Genomic DNA, 21,922 nt, shown 5'->3' with positions numbered 1-21,922 from the left:
TGTGGTCATTTATTACACAGCCATTGAAAACTAATATAACCACTCATCTTTTTTATATGGTGATTATGATGTTCTCCTCCACAATGGCATCTTCTGTCATACTTTTGGAAAACTCAGACACAATTTATTTGCCTATTAAACAACAGTACCATTCTGTACCTTCATATGGAAAATTGTGATCACAGAACCGTAGAGTCCAAGTAAGGGGTCACAGGAGACCTGGGGGGTTCTCACGCTTGTTACCAAGTGTGACCTTGAACGAAAACCTTTGTCTCTCTGAGGCTCAGTTTCTCATATGTAAAATGAATAGGTTGCAGCCGACCATCTCAAAGAAGCTCTAACGTGTGATATATAATGATTTGCTGGCTGGCCTAGGACCCACCCAGTCATCTTGGAAGGAGGAATGTAGCTGAAGCGGAGAGAAGGACTCACAGCGCTGGAAGACATGAGAGATGAATTTCCTCCCCCATTCGTTTCCTGGGTGAGAAACCGAAGCCCAGATGGAAAGGGACTTGCTGGTCGGTGGCAGAGCTGGTCTCAGCCCTTCCCTTTGGGCTCCTACAGCAGGGCTTTTTCAGTGACAGCAGGAGGCGTTCTCTCTTCACACTCTCCCAGGCTCTTTGTTACCATTGTGAGGTAACCCCAAGGTCTGCCTTCCCTACAGATGGGGCTTTGTGGGTTTACTCCAGGTCTCCTAAAGCGCCTGGCCCTATCCTGGGAACGCTCCTCATCCAACGGTGCCTTCTCCTGCCTTGTTTCAGGGGGTCCCACCAGTTGGCCCTGTCTGGAGCCAAGACTGAGAGCAAAGAGACTGCTGGCTGAGTAAGAGGTTAGAGGAGAGTCTGTGGGCGAGGTGGAAGCTGTAACCAGGTTTCAGGGAGGGTGCGGACTAGAGCTCCGGAGAACCTGAGCCCAGGAAGCGCTTGGGGCTTCTCCCAACACAATCTTACTTTAAAAATTAAGGTTCACATTAAAAAATACATGCCCACGCTTACACTTTCAATCTGTTTAACGAAAAGATTTATAATAAAAAGGTAGACTCTCCTTATCTGACCTTCTCCATTCAAAGTTCCTCTTTCTGGGGCTATCGATTTTTTTAAATCAGTTTTTTGTTTTAGTCCTCTATCTCTATATGCAATATACTTTAATGATATTTTTCCACTGATCAACACGATGTTAGATGAAAATTTACACCTGTCTACTAGCTCACTCTTCCTCTCAATGTAATTATTCCACTGCTTCAGCTCTTTATTACTTACCTTTGTACCTTTTAAAATTATATAAGCATGAAGACAATCTTCTTATAAATTATAAATAGTGTTTGTGTTAGTTTCCTCTTGCTGCTGTAACAAATCACCACAAAGTTAGTGGATGAAAACCACACGCATTGATTACCTTACAGAAGTCCCAAAGTCAAGATGTTGGCAGGGCTGCCTTCTTTGTGGAGGCTCCGGCGAGAATCTGCTTCCTCCTTTTTCTAGCTCCTAGAGGCCTCCCCCATTCCCTTGGCTTGTGGCTCCTTCATCTCCGAAGTCAGCAGAAGAGCATCTTCTTCTTCTTGACCTTCCTTCCTCCTTCCTATAAGAACCTTTGTGATGACATCAGGCCACCCAGATAATGCAGCATAATCTCCTCACCCCAAGATCCTCAACTTAATCACACCTGCAAAGTCTCTTCTGCCATCTAAGGTAACACATTCACAGGAGGTGGGGACTAGGACGTAAATGTCTTTGGGGGGATTAACCTGCTCCTCCGCCGTACATCCGGGTTTACCTAGAAGAGTCCCACTATATGCCTGGGGTCCTGGCGTACATATTAATACAGCCCCTTTCATCCTCAAAAATGTCTCCATTTACACAAAATATCATATGAACACCCTACTTCTCCAGTGCTTTCCAAGCTTTTCTATACCACAACACATGTAGAAAAGGATAACACTTTATAGATCCTCGGGATTAAAAAACAAGCCTGCTCACGACTGGAGGAAATTGTCTCAGGAGCTCCAGCCACCTCGGGACCCACCTGGCTGCTCCAAGGGGTGAGAGGATCAATGTCTCAGCCCCTATAGCCCATTTCTGGTGCCCCACTGGCCATCACACACCAGTGGGAAGTCTCCCTTACATTAAAGCCATATAATATGTTTAAAGCCTGTTCTTTCAATGTGCTTCTGGGTGAGCAGCATTTGCTTGCAAGGAGTGTACCTGGGTCTCACCTACGTGCGTTGACACTCCTGTCGTTGCAATCTTGCCTGCAGGTTAATTCAGGTCCTCAGACTGACGCACTCCTTGGCATCTTTTCACATATGCCTTCCAGTTCTGTGTCCCGGCCAAGTCTGCCATCCCTCTCGCACGCTCCTGGGCATCGGTGTGTTGGCAGTGGTGGCTGAGCAGTCCTATTGGATTTGCACAAGGATGAGCTTTGCAAGAGCTTGCAAAATTTTTCTCTGGGACTTCAGAGAGCATAAGTCTCTTAACTTTGTAACATAAATATATTTTTTAAACATACTTTGTTTACCACAGAAATACTAGTGGTAAAACGTTTCATCATCATTACCTACTTCCTAGTCACCAAAAATCACAACAGCTTGGCGCAGAGGCAGGTGGCGTGTGTTGACCTGGCACCAGCTCTTTATCTGCAGTATTTGAGTGGATGTTTGTCCCCTGAGCGGGCTCCCTGCTTCCCAGGCTGCCTTTCCTTTCAACCCTGCTGCTGATTTACTGTACGGGATGCACTCTCATTAGCCATCAGCATGTCCCGGCGTGATCGAGTTTGGCCTTCTTTACGGCAATTTTCTCTCTTCTAAGTTCCATTCCAAATGAAGGACTTTTAAATTCATGTTTTCAGCACTTGTGCCCCTTAATGAATTCTTGAATTACATTGTTAGGGTTTATAGAATATTTTAAATAATGCTAACAATGATTGCTTAGACTACAGCTAATAAGTACTCACACCAGCCACAGAAGTTCCATGTGAACAAGGGCATTTCTCTCTGGATTCTGATAACAGTGGGTGGGCACTTCTGCGTCCCAGCCAAAGTGGCCACCGTATGGCACAATTTACCAATAGTGTAAATTTAGTGTAGCACAATTTACCAATTTACAGTTTACTCTCTGAGCATCAGTCTGGCTATTATGGGATACCTCATGAAATTTTAATTTGGGTGATTTTCTAAATACTCTAAATTCTGCATATGAAGTGGAACTTTATTGACATTTTTATATCACACTATCTTACATTCATGTATTTCAGATATGAACCCAGAGACTGCGTTGTGTGTATATACACCTTGTTTTTTCTTTTTTTCTTAACAAAATGTGATCATTCTATGTCTGCTATTTTGTAACCTTTGTATGATGTGGGGGCCAGGGGCTCGGAAGCTAGAGCAAAGAGACACATGATGTGTGTGACCCTGGGTGCAACCCTCCCCGTCTCCAGGCCTCAGTTTCTCCACCTGAGGGTGAGGTGGACTCACTGACCCCTGGGGGCTTGCTAGCTCTGACAATCTATAGTTAAAGAAGGATCCCTGGAAGGATCCCTTTGTGTCTAAGCATGCAGAAAGAAGGAAAAGAAAATAAAGGGGAAGGAAAAGGAAACACAGGAAGGAGCAGACAGGTGTTGACAAAAGAAGGGGAAAGGAAAGAAGCAAGATGCTTAGACTCACAATGTACAAGTACGGACTTAGTTTATTAAAAAACTGGTTTCAACTTACGAGTCTTTTTTTGTTTTTTGTTTTTAAAGATTTTATTTTTCCTTTTTCTCCTAAAGCCCCCAGGGTACATAGTTGTGTGTTTTTAGTTGTGGGTCCTTCTAGTTGTGGCATGTGGGATGCCGCCTTGGCATGGCTTGATGAGAGGTGCCATGTCCATGCCCAGGATTCAAACCAGCGAAACCCTGGGCTTCCGTCGGAAGCAGAGCGCTCGAACTTAACCACTCGGCCGCGGGGCCAGTCCCTCAACTTATGAGTCTTTTAAGAGCGCTGGCTCTGGGGTTAGACAGAGCTTGACTCCTGGCTTTATCACTGACTTTCTTGTGGAACTTTGGGCACAAAATCCCCTTGCCTCATGTCTCTTTGCCTCGGTTTCCTCATCTATTCAGTAAAATTATAAATAACTACCTCAGAGACTGTTTGGGGAGTAAATGAGCTTGTACACCACTTAGAACAGGGCCTGGCACACAGCAACATGCAGTCAACTGGAGTTGTTATCATTGTCATCACTTCTCCTGAGGTCCCTCTGCCACACCCAGGACAGGAATCCTCCTTCCTTTGGGGCATTTGTAGGTCCACCCTGCCCATCCTCATCAGGCTGAACAACCCTGGTTCCTGAGTGAAGGATCCACAGAGGTGAAACAGCACGTTCCCCTCGTGTTAACCACGCCTGCCCCCTCCGCGGAAACGTCAACAGTGAGAGCAACGAGAATCATCTCTCACATGGGCATGTTGATCCACAGCGTACCAAACGTTCTGACACCCGTTAGACCCTCCTGGCTGAGAGACGAGGGAGCAGAGGCTCAGAGAGCTCAAGTCACTTGCCCAAAGCTATAGGTGCGCTGGGATGTTGTATCTCACCACTTGGCCACAGCACCCATGACCCGGGCTGGGGTTGGTTCAGTTTCCCCAGGGAGCTGGGCTCCTGCGTGTGCTCTGCTCTTTGATGGTATTCCCCACTCTCCTGCTTTACTAACTGTGTGCTGGTGAATGGCGGGTGTGGCGAGATGATTAAGTACGTGGTCATCCCCTCCTGGAAAAACTTCCCTCACTTGGCTTCCAGGACAACACTTTTGGTTTTCCCTAACTCACTGGCCGACTTTGCAGTTCCTTTTGCTAGTTCCTAGTCATCTTTCTGTCCTCCCCTAGGCTCGATTTTTGGATTTCCTCTCATTTTTATTTACACTAGCTTCTTGGTGATCTCATCTAGTCTCTTGGCTTGAGGACCCTCAATACGCTGACACTGCCACATTTTTATGTCCCAGCTGGACCCCTCCCCTCTCACAAGCATCTCAGCGCCTATCGGACTTTCCCTTGGAAGTTCACACACAAGGGTCTCCCTTTGCTCCTCATCAAAGCTTGCTCCTGCCTTTATCTTCCTGATGTAGTAAAAGGCAACGCGATCTTTCCTGTTGTTCAGGCCAAAGGGTTTGTCTCCTCTCCCTCATACCCACTTCCAACCCCCTGACATTTCCAGTCTACCATAAAAATATTTTCCAAGCGGGGCTGGCCCCGTGGCCGAGTAGTTAAGTTCGCGCGCTCCGCTGCAGGCGGCCCAGTGTTTCGTTAGTTTGAATCCTGGGCAAGGACATGGCACTGCTCATCAGACCACGCTGAGGCGGCGTCCCACATGCCACAACTAGAGGAACCCACAACGAAGAATACACAACTATGTACCGGGGGGCTTTGGGGAGAAAAAGGAAAAAATAAAATCTTTAAAAAAAAAAAAAAATTTTCCAAGCTGATCGCATCTCACCACCTTCACCGCCATCACTCTTGTCCAGGTCATCATACTCTGATCCTGGGTGACTGCAACTGCCTCCCCGCTGTCTCCCTGTTTCTGCCCTTGCCTATAGGAACCTAACACACAAAGTATCCTTGCAAACCCAAGTCAAATCACAGCACTCCTCTGCTCACACTCCTCCAATATCTTCCCATCTCACTCAGAAGAAAAGCCAAAACCCTTAAAATGGCTCGTGGAACTCCACACAATTTTCACCCACTTGTTATTGCTCAGACCTAGTCTATTTCTCTTCCCACAGCTCACTCTGCTTCAGTCACACTGACCTCCTTGTCATTCTTCAAACAGGCTGGGCACACTTTCACCCCAGGACCTTAACACATGCTGTTCCCTCTGCCCACAATGCTCTTCCCAGAGAAGTCCACATGGCTTCTTTCCTCATCTATTTTAGGTCTTTTTTTAGATGTCACCTCCTCAGAGGGACCTTCCTTGACTGTAAAGACTGCAACCCCTTCCATCTGCCCCCAGAATCCCTCTCCCATTTTCCTGATTTATTTTCCTCCATAGCAGATACGTCTGCTGACATGATACGTATATAACTTAGCTATTTTTACTTACTTAGTTATTTTTGTTGTCTGTCTCCCCTGCCTAAAACGTAAGCTTCACGACGGCAGGGATTTTTGTCTGTTTTGTTCACTGTTGTATCCCAGTGCCCGGCACACGGATACTCAATAAATATTTATTAATTAAGGAAATGAACTAATTTCCTTATCCTTATCTTTTTACTCTTCTATTTGATTCTTCATTTGTGTTATTATATTTTTAATTCCAAGAGCTGGGTTTTTTTTCTCAGAATATTCTTTTTTCTTTTCTTTTTTTTTTATGAGGAAGATTTGCCCTGAGCTAAGAAGAGTGCCAATCCTCCTCTTTTTTGCTTGAGGAAGATTGGCCCTGAGCTAACATCTGTGCCAGTCTCCCTCTATTGTGTATGTGGGATGCCACCACAGCATGGCTCAGTAGCGTGTAGGTCTGCGCCCAGGATCCGAACCTGCAAACCTGGGCAGCCAAAGTGCAGCGTGTAGAACTTTAACCACTCAGCCACGAGGCTGGCCCCCAGAGCACTCTTTTTTTTAAAGCGCATTGTTCTTATTTCATTCTTCTTATTGCAATATCTAACGTCTCTGAGGATATCTGATTGTGCATTTAGGTTTTGCAGAGTGTCCTCTGAAGTGCTTTCGTGTGTCTGTGCATTTGATCATTCTTCTGACTTCTCTCTTAGAGGTTTTTCCTCAGATGTCTGGTAATCTCTTTAAGATTTTTAGATTAACCTTTCAAGGTATAATTTATGTACAATGAAGTTCACGCATTTTAATTGTCCAGGTAATGGCTTTTGACAAAGGTGTAAGCCCACGTGACCACCATCCCCGTCAAGGTGTAAATATTAGCATCACCACAGAAAGCTCTCTTGTGTCCCTTTGTAGTCAGTCCCATGCCACATCCCAAGCAACCACTGATTTGCTGTCACTAGGTTAGTTTTTGCTCATTCTATAAGTTTATATAAATAGGATCATGTAGTACGTAGTCTGCTGTGTCTAGCTTCCTCCATTTAGTGTAATGAGATTCATCCATGATTTTGCATGTTTCGGTAGTTTCTTCCTGCTATATAGGCCTCAGTTTGTTTACAATTCACCTATTGATAAAGATTTGGGTTGTTACTAGCTTATCTGTATTAAGCTGTCTACTGTGAACATTTGAGTACAAGTCTTTGTGTGGACCACAGCCAGGTCTAGGGTGAGGCAAACTAGGAAGCCTGGATCACAAAATTTAAGGAGGCACTCACTCTCATGCTCATCTAAGTGCCAACTCTGCCCCTGCACAACTCTGAGAGTGAGTGCCTCCTTAAATCTTCCATCCGAGGCACCTTGCTTGCCTCACCTTAGAGCCGGCCCTGGTGTGGAAATATGTTTTGATTTTTCTTGAGTAAATACCCAGGAGTGGAGTTGCTGGACATAGGATAAATATGTGTGTAACTTTATAAAAAACGCCAAACAGTTTTCCAAAGTGGCTGCACCACCGTATAGGTATACCCCCGCCAGCAAAGGACGAGACTTCCGGGTGCTCCTCACCTGCGCCAACAAGTGTATTTCCAGCTTTTCTTCTCTGTTGCCACAGACAGATTGCTTCCTGCACTTACGGCTCATCTGTGTGATTCTTTCTTTCATCCTCATTCTCTTCTGATCCAAACCAGATTCAGGAGAGCTTTGGCTGCTAGTCTTGTGGAACTGTTTCCACGCCCATTGTTGCAAACCAAAGGGGTGTAGCCGTGCTGTTTTAAGCGAGCTGTTCACTTTTAGGAAGCGTTTTCACTGGTGCTTTTCGGACATTGGCCCCCTCTGGGTCCTTCAAGCCTCTCAGAGTTTCTTTCTTTCCCTTTCTCCTACACAGCTTCTGTATCATCTCAGCTGCTTTTGTTAGCCCTTGCACATATTTTGGATTCTGTGGATTCTATTTATCTTCTGGCTTTGCTGAAAATAGTATTTGCAGAATTTCTCCTTTTTCGCCTTTGCATAGTTTCTCGTAGTAAAAGAGTCAAAATGTTTAGTTATACAACCATTTTGAACTGGAGATCTTCTTTATTTATATTTCCACGTAAACAATGGGAGCAGAGGTGGAGATTTGTATATTTGGGAAAAGTTATTTGGGAACGATAAGGAGAGGTTATCGTATGTTAATTTCTGATTAGGACTGCGTAATGATAAGGTTGATAGAGTCCGAACAGCATCTGAAAAGGATGCTACTGTTTTTCAAGGGTCTCTCTAATAAGGGTGTGGTGGTCCGGTATCAGACAGACTCCCTATTTATAGTCAGCGTACCCCAGGAGCAGATTGGGGAAGGCAAATTCCCACTTGCTTTCCCAGTACTCCAACAGGGAGCTGTGTGCTTCCCCACAAGATCTGGCTTTCTCGCCTAAGACGTTAGGAGGAGCCATAGAACAAAGGAAAGCGGAGGTCTGGAGCTGACCCAAAGCACTAGTTTCTTGACTCGGCCGGGTCCTGGCACCGAGCAGTCATGGAACTGCTGGGTTCTTCCAGGGATGGGACGAACTCACTGGCCTTCCTATTTTGAACTGAGCATGAATCTGCATTCTTTTCTCTCTCCCTGGTGAAATGAATGAACTAAAGTAGGTTTTTTAAAAATAATTACCTAGATATTGAATTATTATAAAATAATATACGTTTATGAAAGAATTTAAACAGGATAGACAGTGAAGAGTAAAAGTCTAAAGCAAAACAATAAGTACTGCTATTCATGATTGAAATTTCAACACCACAAATCTGCACATTTCTGCATGTATATATATATTTCTATAAATACATAGTATAAGGTTTGGAGAATAATACTTACACCACGGTAACTTTAAATCTTTGGAGAGGAGAGTGAATTTTGGAGAAGAGGAATTTATGCTGTTTATATGCTTATATATTGTCTAATGTTTCTAATAAAGATATATTAACATTTATATAATTATTTTTTGGCGGAAGATTAGCTCTGAGCTAACTGCTGCCAATCCTCCTCTTTTTGCTGAGGAAGACTGGCCCTGAGCTAACATCCATGCCCATCTTCCTCTACTTTATACGTGAGACGCCTACCACAGCATGGTGTGCCAAGCGGTGCCAAGTCTGCACCTGGAATCTGAACCTGCGAACCCTGGGCTGCAGAAGAGGAATGTGTGCACTTAACCGCTGCACCGCTGGGCAGGCTCCAACATTTATGTAATTTTTATTGAATATTTTAACAGCTTTATTGAGGTATAATTTATATGCAATAAACTGCACATATTTAAAGTGTATAATTTGATAAGTTTCAACATACATATTCACCTGTGAAACCATCACCACACTCAGGATACTGAAGATATTTGCACCTTGAAAGTTTCTTTATGCCCCTTTGTAATCACTCTCTCCTCTCCTGACCCCCTCCCACCAATTCTCAGGCAACCACTGATGTATTTTCTGTCACTGTGGGTTATTTAGAATTTTCTAGAATATTATATAAATGGAATATTTTTTTCTGGCTTCTTTCCGTCGGCATAACTAAGATTTATTCACGTACAACTATTTTGAGATTTATCCATTTTGTAGCTGTATCAATAGTTCATTCCTTCTTCTTTCTTTAGGCTGAGTTGTTACACAATTTTTAAAAGTAAAATCTGCTGAGAGAAGGAGGAAAGAGAAGCAGAGATGATACATACACGTCAAACATCCTGAAACGTTGCCATTCATTTAAAAATGTTGCTTAAAACCTTTGAATGTATTAGAAAGATAGTGTTGGCTTACCACACAGTCCCATTTCCAGTAGCAAGCACAAATGTGTTTGTGTAAACTTCTAAAGAACACAGCATGTGTGAGAACGAGCACTCTTTCACAAGCCCACAGCTCACCGCCAGGGCTCTTGGACTCTGGACTCACTGCCCAAGCTCCGAGGTCAACGCCCCGGCCGGTTCCCACTCCCAGTCCCCAGCCCCAGGAACACCGTCCTTCCTGCAGGGGCAGCAATAGGCCGCCAGGAGGTGCTGCGGAGCCGAGCCCTGGAGCATCGTGGGCGAGGAGGAGCCGCCGCGCCCGGGAACATGTGACCTGGGTCTCTCGGAGCCTGGATCACGTGACGGGGCCCGGAAGCGGCTGCCGGGCGGCTAAGGGGGATGGCGAGGACTGGACGCTGAGCCAGGGACAGCGGGGCTGCGCTGAAGCGGGAGCTGCAGTGGAAGCTGAAGCCGGAGCCGGAACCCGAGCGGTGAGTCGGCGCGCTGACAGGCTGGGGCTGGCGGCCGGTCACCGCCTTCGGCAGGACTCACCTCGTCTTGCCCGGGGGCTCAGCGGATGCTCCGGGTCCGGTACCGACCGGCTTGGGCTGCAGGTCCGAGACTCCTTGGCTCCCCGGTTACAGCTGCGGTACCCATCCTGGGATGAGGCGAACTGGAGAATCCCTCTTTCCTCGCGCTCCCTCTCTTGACATCCCCGTCCTATTTGACAGGTCGGGAAACTGGGGTCCCCAGATGGGAACGATCACCCAGGCGACCAGCTAGGGCTTCTTCCACGCTTCCCAGAGAGGTCTGGCCATCTCGGGCAGGTCCCCGCCTCGCTGCGGGAGCCGTGCTCGGGACTGGCTAATAGTGGGTCTTAGGGTCGTGGAAGACCAGAACTGCAAGGACCCTGGGAAATCGTCTGGTGCGACTCCCTTCTAGGGCAGTTGGGGAAATCGAGATCTGGGAAGGGGTCGGGGGTTGCCTAACGTCACCCAGTGAGTTAGTGGCAGACTTGCAACTAGAATCCGAGTCTCCCTGAGCTCCAGCAGCTGTCTGCCTTACAGTGTGCTGCCTCCTGCGGAAAACTCGACATGTGGAAAGGCACCCTTTTCCTGTCTCCGTCTCTTTCATTCCTCTCTCTTTTTAGCTCTGCATTCTCCATCGCCAGGATTGCATTGGCTCTGGGTGTGGTTCCCTGTTTCAGTGTTCACGGTTTTTCTGCAAACTCATCATTCTGTGGATTTTGTTTCTAACTGTCCTGCAATTTTGTGTAAGGCATACCAAAACATGAAATAATCGGGAGCATGCTCCTGGAAGGGTAGGTGGCTCCCAGCTGAGGTTGTGGAGAGCCCTGGGATTAACTTGAAGAATGTAAAGGCCTTCGGTTTATTTTTTTCTGTAGCTGGTCGGATTTGGGGAAATACTGGTTATTTGGATGGATGTTTTGCAGTGTTTGAGGCTTGCTGAAATGAGATAGCAGCATGAGGTAATGGAAAGAAGTGAGCTTGGAGAATCAGGAGATTTTGTTCTAGATATGACACTTGCTTCGCCACCTTGGGCAACTCCCATCCCTGCTCGGTTTAGGTTTCCCCGTCTGTTCAATGATGGAGTGGAATCTCTGAGGGCTCCTTCTGCTCTGACATTCGCTGCATCTACGTCTGTTTGTTTTTTCATCAGAGAGGTTTTCCCACCTGTATACATTGGTATCTAGCAATAAGACTTAATCCACTTGTCCAGGAAGCAGTTTCTCTACTTAACTTATTTCTCTGTTGCCGTGACATTCTCCTCCTCTTTCTTTGTATCTCTGTGTTACATCCAAGCTGAATGCTGACTGCTGGAAATGGTCTTGACTGTCTTTTGTTGCTTTTAACGTGGTCAAGGCCCTCTTTGACTCTTGTCAAGAGCCTAGTCTACAGTAATGAACTTACTTGTCCATATTTTCTTGAAGTCAAGAAGTAAGGAGACCCAAAAGGCTTGGTCATTCGCTCTGAGTTTGAGACTGTCCAGGGTGGAGAGTGTCTGCAGCAGAGGCCGCTCTGATGACGCGATTAAGTCTCTCTCCCTTTGTTTTCTGATTGTGCCATTTATATTTGCCTGCTTTTGAGTCCTTTAAACCATGTAGCTGTTCATTTGGCTTCATCCCTGTGGCAGCTTAGAGCGCTCAGAGCTTTCTGTCTATTTGAAAGGCAGTGGAAGGAGGCAGATTCCATTTCTTTTGTAAGGTTCCAGAGATCAACTAGAACCAAGGGATGCAAGTGCCAAAAGGGAAGTGGTTTTGGGGTGGGTGTGAGAACTTTCAAAGAGTTAGGCTCTCTCATGTTGCAACACAGAGCATGGAGGTCCCTGTCACTGGATGTAATTGTCACTGGGCACTTACTTTTGGGAATGTTGTAGATTAGATTACTGTGTTGGGTAGAGGGTTGGACTAGGTAAAGTTTTAAGTTTTCTTCCAGCTCAGAGGTTCTGTGAAATTCTAGGACTGGACTTTTAGGGATGTGAGGTAGAACAGATGAAATAGATGTCCACTTTTGGGAATTCTCTATTTTCCCCCTTGCCTCAGACAACTATTCTCACGTTAATTACACCTGCTTTTCCCCAATTTTATTGGGATATAATTGACAAATAACATTGTATAAGTTTAAGGTGTACAACATAATGATTCGGTGTATGTATATATTGTGAAATGATCACCATAGTAAGTTGAATGAACATCCATCTCCTCACATAGTTAAAATTTTTTTCCCTTATGATGAGAGCTTTTACAATCTACTCTCTCGGCAACTTTTAAATATGCAGTACAGTATTGTTAACTATAGTTACCATGCCATACGTGAGATCCCTAGAACTCAGTTTGTAACTTTTGCCCGTCTTCACCCAATTCCCCTACCCTGCCTCTGGCAACCACCAGTCTGTTCTCTGTTTCTATGAGTTTGGTTTTTTAAAATTCCACATTATAAATGAGATCATACAGCATTTGTCTTTCTCTGTCTGACTTATTTCACTTAGCATAATACCCTCAAGGTCCATCCATGTTATTGCAAATGACAGGATTTCCTTCTTTTTCATGGCTGAATAGTATTCCATTATATAAAATATATGTTAATATTAATATAATAATATTCCGCTATATATAAAAATATATATATTTATATTACATTGTCTTTATCCATTCATTTAGTAACTTTGGTTGTTTCCATACCTTGGCTATGAATAGTGAATAATGCTGCAATGAACAGGAGGGTGCCGATCTCTCTTCAAGATGGTGATGTCATTTCCCTTGGATATGTACTCAGAAGTGGAATTGCTGGATAATATGGTATATTTTTAATTTTTGAGGACGCTCCATACTGTTTTCCATAGTGGCTGCACCAGTGCACCTCCCACCAGCAGTGTACAAGGGTTCCCTCTTCTCTGCATCCTTGCCGGCACTTGTCTCTCGTCTTTTTGATGATGGCCATTCTAACAGTGTGAGGAGACATCTCATGTAGTTTTGCTTTGCATTTCTCTGATAATTAGTGATGTTGAGCATCTTTTCAGTACCCCTGCTTTGTCTTTCTTTTTATCCCCCTTCCCCTCCCCAGTGACTGTCTCAGTGCTTTGCTTGACATGATATCTCTTCAAGGGTCAGATGCTGAAGAGTCCTTGCTGTTAATGCTACCTTTCTTCCTCCCACCCTGACCTGAAGCACGATCCCAGAACTGGGCTGAGTGAACGGACTTTGGTTTCTACTTTTGTGGGCCTACCCCTGATAACCCCTTCCAGATGTGTGTGACTGACTGACCGCTAACACCCAGGTTAGTTTTTTTTTGTTTTTCCCATATAGGAAACTCACACTGAGTCTATTTACCTCAGCTCAGGCAGTGGAGGAATCCTGGACCCCCCCCTTGTTTGGCCAGGCCTTACTCGGTGCAAGCACACAAAGCTAGCCTCTGTTTAATGGGTGTGGGGTCCAGTGGATGGGCATTCTGAATATGCCAAAATAGAAATAATGTGATGCTGCATTTGGTGTGGTCTCTTTTTTTTGTCCTCCAAACGTTTCTCTGGGAAGCATTGACACCCAGGGCCGTTCTCAATGACCTTCTGTAGTAGGAAAGGCTCCTCTGTGCTTCCCTTTCTCACGGATTCAGGAATCTGTCTGTGGGTTACTGGGATGCTCATGGCACACAGATCACCATTTCCAGACGGAGCCCGGGCTCAGCTCTCCAGAGGGATGGAATGGAGGAAGTCCTGCAGTCCTTTATTTGTGTAGTGAACTGACTTCCTGTCGTTGCACTCTCTGTAGAAATAATCACAATTGCTTTCATTAATGGGGGTCCATTATGGACCACGCAACGTATTTAACATCTTTTCCGTCTCTCTTCGTAACAATAGTGTGATGTAGGTATTATTAACGACATTTTTCTGAGGAAACTGAGACGATGAGAGATGCAGTAATTTGCTCAGTGTCACACAACTAGGCTCTGAACTGATGTGCTTATGCAGAATTCCTCTTGCAGACCTAATCCTGCCCCAGTTTTGTTCCGAGGCAGCTTTTAGGGAGGATAGATAATTTTTGGTGTGGTAGAAGGTACACTTGACTGGGAATCTGGTATGCTGGGTTCTAATCCCAAATCTCTGACCAGCTGGGGCCTTGGTTTTCTCACCTCTGAAGGGGAGGTGGAGCTCGATCTTCCATAAATCATGCCTGGTGCTAAGATTGAGTGAGTTTTATGCTTGTGGGTGAAAGTGAGCGTGTGTGTCTGTTCAGCTCCTTCTGTGCGGAGCCTGCTGAGCTCAGCAGCTGTTCTGTGGCTGCCCTCGCACCAGACTCTTTCAGGCAGAAGTTTCAAGTTATGGAATGAACCGCGGTAGATTAGATGGAACTCTATCTGACGCTGTTTAGAAACAAATCACGTGGAAGTCAGAAAGTTTCACTTCCCTGGACACAGTCTGTGTCCGTGTTCCTGTCTTTGGAATTCCAGCAACAGAGAAGAGAAGATGCATCTAGAGAATTTGCTGCTTCTCTGGGTTCTAAAATCCAACCCAGTGTAATTGTTTGAGAATAAAGGACAGCACTGTTAGTCTGCATATATCATCAGTCCGTGAACTCTGGTAGGAAGTGAGGCCTGGGGTGTACCCATTATAATAAGATAGTTTTTTTGTACTGCTTTGTATAAATCTACCTGTAGTCAAGATCACCTAGTAAGCTGGTTAAAAATAAAATGCTCAGGTTGAGTCACATTGAGCCCAGAAATCTGTTTGGGTGTTTTTTTTAGTAGCTTTATTGAGGTATAATTCATATGGCATGCAATTCACCCAATGAAAGTGTACAATTCAATGGCTTTTAGTGTATTCACAGATTTGTGCAACCATCACCACAATCACTGTCAGAACGTTTTCATCACCCCAAAAGAAGCTTTGTGCCTCTCAGCCGTCATCCCCTATTCCCTCTCAACTCCCTATTTCAAACCTTAGTCAACTACTAATCTACTTTCTGTCTATAGGTTTCCCTATTCTGGACTTTCATATGAATGAAATCATGCAATATATAGCCCTCTGTGACTGACTTGTTTCACTTAGAGCAATGTTTTCAAGGTTCATCCATGTTGCAGCATCTATCAATACTTCATTTCTTTTTATTGCTGGAGAATATTCCCTTGTTTATCCATTCATCAGATTTGTTTCCACTTTTTGGCTGTTAGGAATAATGTTGCTATGAACATTTGTGTGCAAGTTTTTCTGTAGACATACGTTTTCATTTTAGTATGTATCTGGGAGTGGAATTTCTGGGTCAGATGGTAACTATGTTTAGCCCTTTGAGGAACTTCCAGACTGTTTTCCAGAGTGGCTGCACCATTTTCCACTCCCACCAGCAGTGTAAGAGGGTTCCAGTTTCTCCACATCTTTGCCAATACTTATTATCTTCTTCTAGCCATCCTTGTGGGTGAAGTGGTAGCTCATTGTGGTGTTAGTTTTGCATTTACCTGATGACTAATGATGAGTAGCTTTTCATGTGGTTCTTGGCCATTTTCACATCTTTGGTGAAATAGCTATTCATTTTTAATTGTGTTGTCCTTTTCTTATTGAGTTGTAATAGTTCTTTCTATGTTCTGGATACAAATCTCTTATTAGAAATTTGAATTTGCAGAAATTTTCTCCCATTCTGTGGGTTGTCTTTCACTTTCTTGATGGTGTCCTTTGAGGCATAAATATTTTTAATTTTGATGATGTCTAATTTACCTATTTTTTCTCTTTTTGCTTGTGCTTTTACTCTCATAGGTAAGAAACCATTGCTTAATTCAAGGTCATGAAGATTTATGCCTGTATTTTCTTCTAAGAGTTTGATAGTTTTGGTTCCTACGTGTAGGTCTCTGATCACTTGGATTGAATGTTTGCATATGGTGTGAGGTAGAGTGCCAACATCATTCTTTTGCATGTGGATATTTAGCTGTTCCAGCACCATTTGTTGAAAAGACTTTTCTTTCCCCATTGAGTTGTCTTGGCACCCTTGGCAGAAATCAATTGACAACGGAGGTGAGAGTTTATTTTTGAACTCTCAATTCTGTTCCATTGATCTATACGTCTATCCTTATGCTAGTTACTAGATTGTCTTGATTACTGTACCTTTGTACTAAGTTTTGAAATTTGGAAGTCCTCCAACTTTGTTCTTTTCCAAAATTCTTTTGGCTAATCTGGGCCTCTTGAATTTCCATCTGAATTTTAGAATCAGCTTGTCAATTTCTACAAAAAGGCAGCTGGAATTTTTATAGGGATTTCATTGAATCTGTGTATCAATTTAGGGAGTATTGCCAACTTAACAGTATTAAATCTTCTAATCCGTGAATATTGGGATGTCTTTTCATTTATTTAGCTCTTTAATTTCTTTCAACCATGTTTTGTAGTTTTCATGTACAGGTCTTATACCTATTTGGCTAAACTTCTTCCTAAGTATTTTATTCTTTTTGATGCTATGGTAAATTGAACTGTTTGCTCAGTTTCATTTTCAGACTGTTCATTGTGAGTGCCCAGAAATACAATTGATTTTCATGTATTGATCTTGTATCCCACAACTTTACTGAACTTGTTACTTCTAATAGTTTGTAGTAGATGATTTTTTATGTATTTACAAGCCACCCTTGAAAGTATTGTTTAGCTTTTGGTAATGAGGCTAATTAATACTTCAGTCCTTCCCATGTGTCCTGAAAGAGACTTTTAAATGTATTCAAATGGATTCTCCTTCTCTTGTTGGAATTGACCTTGTTTATTGTGCTGAATTTGGAATAGAATCCAGTCAGTAAACTCTTAAATAGCTGTCCTGAGAACATTTTAACTTTTTCAAAAGTGAGTTTAATATTTTCAAAAGTATGAGCCTGATAGGTGGGAGAAAAATGCTTTTTAATGTTTTCATTGTCAGTTGTCTTTGCTGGAAAGTAAAGAAATGTAAAATAAAACAGGTAAATGGAGCCACCCATCCATCTAAAAGAGCAAAAATAAACATAATAAAATTCAACATTGGCAGGATTACAAAGAGATAGTCATGTCCATATATTGCTAATGACACGGTGGGTTAGCTCAATCATTTCTACAGTAAGAACCATAAAAATGAGCCTATTCACCTAGCTCTAGTCCAAGGATATGACTTAAAAACTATTTGTATGAATTCCTTTTAGCTGTGATGTAAGATAGTTATTAAAAAAAAAAAAAGAAAGCAGAAGCCCAAAGTCCAACAATTGGGAGCTAGTGAAGCAAATTGTTGTATTAATATAATGATGAACCATATATTACAACTAAACTTCATTAGTATAAGAACTGTGTAGATTCAAAGAAGAGTAGATATGAAATAAGTGGAAAAACCTTAAAATAATGGGAATATTAATAGTTGAAAATGGTTTACATAAGGGAACAGAAGAAAATTTATCAAATTATACCAGTAGTGGATATTTCAATGCAATTTTGGTTGAATGTACACTTGAAGAAATATATATATATTTTTTGCCACCAATCATGCAGACTTTTTTACTTAGTACTTCACCCTTTTAGGTCTAAATTTCTTATTGAGATTTTGGCTTTGCATTGATAGGCCATAAGTTAAGTTCGTTGTCAGGGCTAGCCCCATGGCTGAGTGGTTAAGTTTGGGTGCTCTGCTTCAGTGGCCCAGGGTTCACTGGTTTGCATCCTGGGCACAGACCTACACACTGCTTATTAAGCCGCGCTGTGGCAGCATCCCACATAGAAGAACTAGAATGACTTACAGCTAGGATATACAACTGTGTACTGGGGCTTTGGAGAGAAAAAAAAAAGAGAGAGAAAGAGGAAGATTGGCAACAGATGTTAACTCAGGGCCAATCTTCCTCACCCAAAGAAAAAGACGTACTTTAAGAAAAAAAAAAAGGAAGAAAGAAGATTCTAAAAAAATTAAGTGCATTGTCCTCAAGAACCTGAAGGACAAGCTTGTCGTGAACTCTCACATATTACACCCCTCTTTCCGACACTTCTCAGGTTCTGTGAAAATCTCCCACAGGGCAGGAATTGGCAATTGCAGCAGTAGACGTGGAAACCAGGTTTCATCAAGGGAGCCCAGGGGCGGGGTGACCATGGAGGCCTGCGCTCAGTGGGGACAGCTAGAGAGCAAGAGGAGGCGGCCTCGGTTGCCAGAAAGAACCACAGAAGGAGCTCCAGGGAGTGACCCACCCTCTCCTGCGCTAGAGTCCCTGCTTTGCAGCTCTGAGAAAGGGCTGCCGCTTGGACTTTTCCAGGGAGGGAAACACGCTGTTCCCGGGAGCAATATGTTCCATCTCGACCACTCCCTTTGATGGAGGGTTCTTCCTTAAGTCTAGCCGAAGACCTGCCTCCCTTTCCTTTCCACCTACTGATCCTATTTCTGACTAATCTGAGGCCTCATAGAACGAGTCTCATCCATAGGCAGCTTTTAAAGACAGTTTTCATACCTCCGCAGTTGCCGGTTCTCCTGGTTGAACCTCTGTGCTTCCGACCGTGCCTCATTTAGTTGGTTTCCATCCCCTCCCCGGCCTGGTGCTGTCCTCTCGCTAGACCACAGTTGGTCATTATTCCCTTTATCGTGTGCCGCCTGAAACAGAAAGCTGCATGGCAAGAACAGCGCTACCATCTTTGTGGGGTTCTGTCTCATCCTAGCAACCTGGAATTGCATTAGCTCATTTGGCATCTATTATTATATCATGAACTTCTGTTCAGCTTCTCATCAACTCGAACCCTTAAGTGGAGTTGTTTTTTTCCTTTTCAACGTGCGTGCAGTTGCCAAGCCACATCTTCCACATCCTGCGGTGGTTTTTAGACTTTAGATCTATAGATTCCAGCTTCTTTTTGAGCAGTTTTCTTAGCAATAATCTGCTATGGGTTAACTTCAGTTTTTAGACACAATGTAAAGAAGGTTTGAAATAAATTGAGCGTCTGTACCAAGTAAGCAACAGAGTGGTTTCTCGGCTGATGGGGAGGGATCCGGGAAGTTGTCAGTCCCTGCATTCTGTCCCTTCTCCCTCAGTGATATGCAGGATTCACTTGGAACGCTCTGTTCTTCAGATGCTTTTGATATGTTGGAAAAGACTAGAAATTAGCCGTTGTCTCATAAGGAAGTACGTGAGTTGATTCCTGGAATATTCGAGCTAGACAGCTGCTGAGAGATATTTTAGTTCACCCCCGCCCTTTTGCACATTGGGAACTCAGACCCTAGACAAACAGAGAGAATTGTTGCAGGTTGCTAAGCAAACTGGTGCTGGAGGCCACTGTAGAACCCAGGCCGTCTGACACACATAGAAACTAACTTATTAACTTTTGCCCGAATAGCAGCTTTCAACTGCTCATATTAAGAAACATCATAAATTTTTTTTCCTGGCCCTTTTAGGAGTTTATCTGCCCCAGAACTAGATGACTTCCTTGAATTCCTCCCGCATGGGAGTCAATGACACCTTCTTAGACATTCAGTGAAGTCGCCCTGGTGTTGAAACTAGACAGGAGCCTCTCTGGGACTTCAAGCCCTTTGTTGGCTTTCTGCCAAGCACTTTCCTTGTGAGGTTGCGTAAGGTGCTTCATTCTTTACAGTTGGCAGGAGAAAATGAGGTCATCCCTGGATCACTCGGGTGCCAGGGTAGGGCCAGTTTCCAAAGAATCTGCCGGGACGGGAGCTGTGGGAGCACTTGGCACAGGGCTCTCCTCTGGCAGCCAGTGTTGGGTGTCGGGCGGGGTGGCGCGTTGTGATGGCTGTTGGAGGGTCCTGTCTCCTCACCAAGGATCTGAGATAGCACATCAGACTCAGGATGGGCGTCCAGCCACGTGCTGGGGGACAGCCCCTGATAGGCAGGCAGCGGGGCCAGTCTGCCAAGTGTCTGCAGGATTTTTATTTGTAATTTTTAATGTGCATGTACCTTTTTTCCCTCACTTGATTGTGGATTCCTGAAGGACAGGAAGTTGACTCGTTTTCATTATAATATTCCCTTACTGCAATTAGCAGTGGGTTCAGTAGACATTTCTAGACGCAGGCAGGGCATCAGGGTCCGTGTTTCCTGCTTTGCTGTTGCCTGGCTGCAGCAGAGCAACTCCCTTCATCTTTGGGGGTTGATCTTCATCTGTAAAGTGAGCAGCTTGGAGTGACCTCCGAAGGCTGTTAGCAACGGTCTCTAGGATTCTGGGAGCTTCAGGACTCCCCAAATGTATCTTTATCTGTGCAGATCCTTGTATGTCTTAGAGAAGTCATTGTTCTCCTCTTTTCTGTAGTTGCATTACTGAGAAAGTCCACCCAGGGGATACCACCCTCACCTTCCTTCCCCAGCAAACAACAGGAAGGGTTTCTTCTTTCGCCATCTTTTTAAAAATTGGCAAATTTGTAAAAATAAAAAAGAAGAGTTGTGAAGGGGAGACGTTGAGTCAAGGGCCAGTGGTGGGCACCTCCCATGCACCTGGTCTTCCTCTCAGCTGCTTTCAGATGCCATTTCTCAGTATGCAGGCTGGGTTGCAAGAAAAGAGTCCTAGGTCAGCGGATGAGAGTCACTTATGACCTCCATAGAGGAGAGGCCAGAGGTCAAGGCAGAGGGAAGGAGAAAGCCTTTGTGGCTCTGGGAACTGGTGGGCAGCTGGAACAGAATTGGATGATCCAGAGGGGGTTTCTTGGATGCAACAAGATTCTTTCTCCAGTGAGTGCAGAGGAAAAATCGGGTACAGTAGGCACATTCCGATTCCTGTCCTCTGAGGGCTTGCTCTTGAGGAAGATGGACACGGATACAATTTAACTATTTTTCAAGGTCCAAGAAATTAGCTCAGAGGCCCAAGGAACAGGGAAGGCTTCCTGGAAGCACCTGTCTGTCTCTTCCCCCACCCCCTCGAGCGGTGCCTCGCCTCTACGCTGTCCAGGTCTACCGTGGCAAATTTAGAAGTATGGGAAGGCTGGGAGGCAGAAGCTGACTGAGCTCAGCCCGCCCATGTGTACTTTGCACCTTTTTGATTTCTCTTTGTACCAGACACTCTGGTTGTCCTTAATCCAGAGTGCAGCTGTCACTGATCTACTGTGACAATGGCTGCTTCTGCCCCAGAGCCCACCCCAGGCTTGGAGCTAAAGGCCCCGGCCCCTGGAGGTCTTAGTGCTGGCCCTGTCCCCGCAGCTACCATGTCTACGCAGAGACTGCGGAACGAGGACTACCACGACTACAGCTCCACCGATGTGAGCCCGGACGAGAGCCCCTCTGAAGGCCTCAACAACTTCTCTTCCTCCGGCTCCTACCAGCGGTTTGGGGAAAGCAACAGCACAACGTAAGTAGCTGTTTCTTCTCCCCTCCTGGGCGGGATTCGTGTCCCTAAGTATTAGTAGCATAGTCTCCCTTAGAGTTATTTTTGCTCCCCCATTTTATCCATTCCTCACTTCACAGATGAAAATAGGATATAAAGAGATTGGGTGAGTAACAGTGCTAAGATTTGAGCTCCTTGCCTGCTACTCTCTGGTCTGTTTCTTATTCTTGGTTCCTTTCAGCTGGGTTGGTCCTGGAAGCTGGTGCTGAGGAAGAGCCTAAACATAAGAAAAACTTCCAGAGAGAACATTCTCTTAATTTAGAACTGAGAGTCCTTTGTGCTAGAACCTCAAATACCTCCAAGCTCCATTGGAAGCCTCCTTTGCAAAAGTCTTCTGCAAACAGCCAGTTCATTTGGCTGAAGAAATGGGAAGAAG

General features: G+C 44.5%; 1 protein-coding gene across 9 annotated transcripts in view; it reads left to right on the top strand.

The window, feature by feature from the left end:
- Positions 1–660: 660 nt before the first annotated feature.
- Positions 661–21,922, top strand: part of SLC36A1 (solute carrier family 36 member 1) — a 53,014-nt gene continuing 31,752 nt past the window's right edge. Inside the window, exons 1-3 of one of the 9 annotated variants that reach the window (XM_070570444.1) lie at positions 661–829; positions 1,482–1,688; positions 21,363–21,510. Coding sequence is in view for 6 of the 9 variants with exons in the window: in XM_070570436.1 (XP_070426537.1) it covers positions 10,328–10,364; positions 21,363–21,510 (185 nt within the window). In the remaining 3 variants the exon portion in view is untranslated. Of the gene's footprint in view, positions 830–1,481; positions 1,689–10,045; positions 10,482–21,362; positions 21,511–21,922 lie in introns of those variants that run through there. The other 8 variants (XM_070570437.1, XM_008523884.2, XM_070570440.1 and 5 more) reach the window with 8 other exon arrangements.

Source organism: Equus przewalskii, chromosome 13, assembly GCF_037783145.1.
Source record: "Equus przewalskii isolate Varuska chromosome 13, EquPr2, whole genome shotgun sequence".
In the NCBI taxonomy this organism is placed as follows: Eukaryota; Metazoa; Chordata; class Mammalia; order Perissodactyla; family Equidae; genus Equus; species Equus przewalskii.
Note: the sequence above shows the minus strand (reverse complement) of the source record. Positions and strands in the feature narration are given on the sequence as shown.